A 4,749-nucleotide genomic window follows, 5' to 3' on the forward strand; every position below is an offset into this window, starting at 1 on the left:
CAGACTGAAATTTAGGCCGAAACGGCCGAAACGGCCGGTACGGCCGGTATTTTGGCCGGTACGGTATATATCTAGTACCTGTACCGGCCGGACGGCCGAAACGAAAAATTTCGGCCGTACCGGCCGGTACGGTACGAAATTAAAAACGTTGATTATGGGTTCGCGTCGTGCCTAAGGTTCTGCCATTGTTCTTTGGGCCCTTAAGTTGGAGAGCAGCATGGCCCTCTCTCTCTCTGCCCATAATATTATAATGGGCGATACCTTACCTGCTTTAGGCCCAAGCCCAATGCAATAATAGACTAAAGGCCCTAAACAAGTTTTATTATTGTTTTGTTAAAGGCAACTGGCAAGTAATCATTTTTTTGCTTTTGTTATAGGTTTAAAAAGAATTTATATTTGCCAAATGCATGGGGCCGATTGACATAAATTCTTAGTCACCAAAATAGAAGTATTGGATTCAAAACCCCCCCTCCCCATTTTTGGAGGCTAAAGTTTATGCCAATAAGGCTACATACATGCCTTTGGTAAATATAAATTCTTTTTAAACCTATAACAAAAGCTAAAAAATGATTACTCCCCAAATGTATAAAATAAAAAAAAAAAAGAATTTATCTTTGGAAGTCATCGCTAAAATAATAGCATTTGATTTGTATGATAATTTAATTTTAAACACATCGTAAATAAAATTCAATTAAAATTACACATGGGAGCTACATAAGATCCTGCAAGCACATGCCGATTGTTAGCAAAGCAGGACATTGCCAAGAGCTTGATATTCTGATGGCATATGACTCGGTTTTGCAAATGAAAAATTTGGATACGAAATCACTATTTTCAATCTCGTACCGTACCGGTCGGTATGGCTGATATTTGTCGTATTGGCAGCTGGGTCGGTACATGTATTATATGAGTTTCGTACCGGCCGATACCGACCTCAATTTCTGCCTATACCGGCCTATATTTCGGCCTTCAATTTTTTTTTTCATTTTTACAAACTACAAACTTATTTTTTGATCTCCAATTCAGATTAGACTATTTATAATTTATATATATGTATTTATATATAATTTATTCATATATAGATTATTATTTTAGAATATAATTTATATATATATAATTTATTCATATATCGACTATCTCAAAACGGTATACGAAACGATATTGATATCGAAATATTTTATTCTAGTACTTTGATTGATACGATTTTTGATACGGTATTCAAAACATTATTTGAAACCCTTCTATAAAAAGAGAAAAAAAGAAAAAAAGAAAAAGAAAAAAGCAAAGCATGCAGGTCACTACCCGCAAGTTCAAGAAAGCCAAGACAATTTCAACATATCCATGCAGATGTCTCCTCTCCCAAAACATGCATGCAATCATGTTAGTTATTGACCATCATTTCCTTTAGGAACGAGAATATCATTATTATTTACCAAAATTGTCATTATTATTGGGATTTTGGTGACATTATTATTTATTTTCTGGGTAAAGAGACAACAGGAATTGGATTAAAAAACTAGGGATGCTGTAAATTCATGCCTAAAGAAACGGTCTTCAAAAGATTAGCACTCCCTTCCCTTTGTTTCAGTCTTGTTCCATCAAAATAAAAAACAACAAACATCAGACAATATATATATATATATATATATTATATTCCATTCTATCACTTAAATCAATGTATTAAAAAATTTGTGAACCTATCATATCTTGTTATATCGATGAGAGGATGATAAGAAAAATGGCGATAAATAGATTTTTTCTCCGCTTTCTAATTCTGGGCTAGCTGTGAAATATAATTACGTACGTACGTTTACAGTACAAGACCTCGATCCGCATAATTCCATTCACGTACGCTTCAAAAAGGTTCAGAATTACACTTTCACAGAATAATTACGTTCTCATTATAAATACCAGACTAAATTTTGCCTTTTTTTAAAGAATTTTTCGTGATCTTTAAAGAAAAACTCTTCTGGCAAGATTTTCATGGCACCAACTACGTATGTATATCCTACCCAGCCGCCACTTCTCAAACCCGAAAAACAAATTAAACCGCTCCCGAGTTAATTCAAGAGTCATCGGCTTTGGACATTACCGAGAGAAGACTCGGCATCGGCTTAAACAAGGCTGATCTGCGCCGCTGCTGGTGAGACGAGGGCCTAATCAGAGCCGACAAGGCTCTTCTCATGACCAAGTCGCCACCCTCCAGTACTCCTCCTATCCTCACCAGTGAATTCTTCATCGCCGACCTCCGAAGACTCAGCTGTTGCGACTCCGTTCTCTGTTGATGGCCATGCTTGACTCCATTTTCAGCAGAAGCCTTGTGCATAGAGCATCGGAAAGAGCCGGGGTGCGTCGTAGGAGAACAGGCGCACGCGACGTTCTTCTTGCTGGACGACACCGCAGTGTTGTTGGCTTGCTTCCTCATATAGATCGAAGAACGTCCCGGAGAGGTTGGCCGCTCGATGGAAAACCGTACGGAATAATATGGCGAGGTAAAGGAGGAGCGGCGTCCGTGCATGTCGGCGGGCTTGGGGGATCGCGTGAAGAAGGTCGAAGATCGGGAGGAGAAGGTCGAGCTCGAGGAAGCGAATGCCGAGGAGGATGGGCACCTCGACGGCAACGATCTCTGAAACGCATGAGAATCTTGAACGTTCGATTTGTTTCTTGAAGATGAAGCCATTCTAAGTTCTAACGCCACTACTCTTAGCGAGGGAGGGTGAGAGACAGTGCAAGTGAAATACTTGGAAGGGGATCGGTATAATTGTAATTTACGAGCTGACTCGAGGGTATTCTTGTAACGCTGGAAGCTTCTGAATCCCAAGTTGAGTGCCGTTGGTTTAGGGGTTTAATCAGATTAAAAATCGTAAATAGACGTAACTTTTAGACACGTGATACAATTATGGTTTAAATAACATAACTTTATAAAAATATTCTCATTTTAAAATATGTATTGTGAATTATATTGCGTAAGCATCGTTACTCATTTCACGTGGATGTCATTTAATTAATAAATGGAAAGAAAAATTAAATATGATTGTGAATGCATTGGAGTTTGAGAGGATTTAATGGTTGCAAACATGGCATGAGTTCATTTGTGGTGCCAGTAGATTAAACTCTATTAATAGATCCACGATGTAAAGAGCAAGCCTTTTACCTTATAAATATGATAGAAATCGATTTTTAAAAAAATTAATTAATTGTTGTTTAAATCATATCTTAGCAGAATTATTAATGATGTGTCTTCCATGCAAACTTGCTAATAATAAACAAAGCCGAGTGTCGGATGGGGGGTTAGTACAACTGTAGCTCTCTCATCCAGTTATAGACAAGAACCTCGTGGCAGCTAATTTAAGGTTTTGTTTGGTTACTAAACATCTCTCGACTCATCATTATAATTTTTTTAAATTCTAATATAAAATATAATAAACAATTCAACTTTTTTAAATCTCAAAATAATAATAATATTAAAAAATAATATTTTAACAATATTTTATCATCTCAAATCAACTCAACTCAGTTCAACATCCAAACACAACATAGGTCTTAAAAATCATATCTTCAACTCAATTTGTTCGCTAGGACAAATATAAAATATATAGTTGAAATATCCTAAGAACTGGCATAAATTACAGACGAAACAACCCAGTATACATTTCTATAATGCGGGATTAATTCTGTGTTCTACAATATACATTATTACACCAAGTCTTGTCTTCAATCCAGGAGGATTGAGGTTGACAATTGACGAACTTTCTCTACAAGCAACTACGTATATATATATCCCTTGATAAACATGGCAGCTAATGTAAGTCTTATTTCCAAAAACTGTTTGCCAGGCGCAGCTGCAGCAAACTCTGCATCAAAGGTTGATTGTAACAAAACTCTAGCAATGGTAACTTTGTGTGGGTCTACAACCCATAAAGATGATCATGCAGTGCTCAAGCAGTTCTCCCAAGTCCCATATTTTGAGCTGAAAGTACCCCCGCCGCTCTGCTGTGCATGCTCGGAAATAACCGCTCGAGCACAAACATCCCAAGTCCTTGCTATCTGGCCAAGCGACATGGGTTGTGAAAGGGTTCGCAAAGATATGCTAAACCTTGACTTTGCCTTCACCGAAAGATCTTCATACTTCTTACTGTCAAAGCAGAATATCAAACCCAATTTTGCGTGTTAGAGATGAAGGATTTCTCGGATAAATACTTCGACTTTGAGGATAAGGACGGGAAGTATGGATTAAAAATTGGGGTCGAGGAATTCATAAATAATCATGTTGAGGAAAGGTTTGAAGTCACTTAGCATTACGATATCTGGCCATAAAGAAAGGTACCGAAACACGAGGCCCGTGTTTCCACAGAAGAGAGAAGGAAACCAATCCACCAAAAACTAGGTGATAAATGGATGAAATTATTCATTTTATGGTAAACCAACAACATATGAATGACCTTTTTCTTTTTCTGAAAACATTTTAGGAAGCTACAAATGAAATACAGAGGCTCTATTTCATATAATGTTCATTTTCTTACAAGGATTAAAAGAAATTGTTATCTTCATTAAGTATGGGGAAATAAACTTCATATCTTGAATTTATGCCAAAAGCAAGGTATAAAAGAAAAGGCATAGCGAGAAATTCCGTTACCTGACTTCAACTGGAAATTTGTCCAAGAGAATCGGGGAGCAATTTGGATAATTTGAGGGAACAAGCAATCTTAATGGCTGAATCGGTGACTGCAAAACAGTGAAGTAAATATA

At 37.0% G+C, this 4,749-nt stretch overlaps 2 protein-coding genes across 3 annotated transcripts in view; both read right to left on the bottom strand.

Annotated features, from left to right (window-relative positions):
* Positions 1–1,883: 1,883 nt before the first annotated feature.
* LOC109009899 lies at positions 1,884–2,699 on the bottom strand. The gene has a single exon (XM_018990551.2). It carries the CDS (start codon positions 2,678–2,680, stop codon positions 2,066–2,068), a length of 615 nt encoding a protein of 204 aa, XP_018846096.1. The 5' UTR covers positions 2,681–2,699; the 3' UTR covers positions 1,884–2,065.
* An 840-nt stretch (positions 2,700–3,539) lies between these two features.
* The window catches only part of LOC109009894 (mediator of RNA polymerase II transcription subunit 15a-like), a 10,908-nt gene continuing 9,698 nt past the window's right edge, over positions 3,540–4,749 (bottom strand). The window contains exons 11-12 of one of the 2 annotated variants that reach the window (XM_018990544.2): positions 4,637–4,725; positions 3,540–4,135 (exon numbers count right to left, since the gene is read on the bottom strand). In XM_018990544.2, coding sequence (XP_018846089.2) covers positions 3,928–4,135; positions 4,637–4,725 — 297 coding nt within the window. In that variant the 3' untranslated portion in view covers positions 3,540–3,927. The remainder of the gene's footprint in view (positions 4,136–4,636; positions 4,726–4,749) is intronic. The other variant, XR_004797804.1, reaches the window with a different exon arrangement.

This window comes from Juglans regia, chromosome 12 (genome assembly GCF_001411555.2).
Source record: "Juglans regia cultivar Chandler chromosome 12, Walnut 2.0, whole genome shotgun sequence".
NCBI classification, from domain to species: domain Eukaryota; kingdom Viridiplantae; phylum Streptophyta; class Magnoliopsida; order Fagales; family Juglandaceae; genus Juglans; species Juglans regia.

What these genes read in the sequence shown, in the direction of transcription:
- LOC109009899 (XM_018990551.2), bottom strand. Translation starts at nt 2,680, where the DNA reads ATGGCTTCATCTTCAAGAAACAAATCGAACGTTCAAGATTCTCATGCG.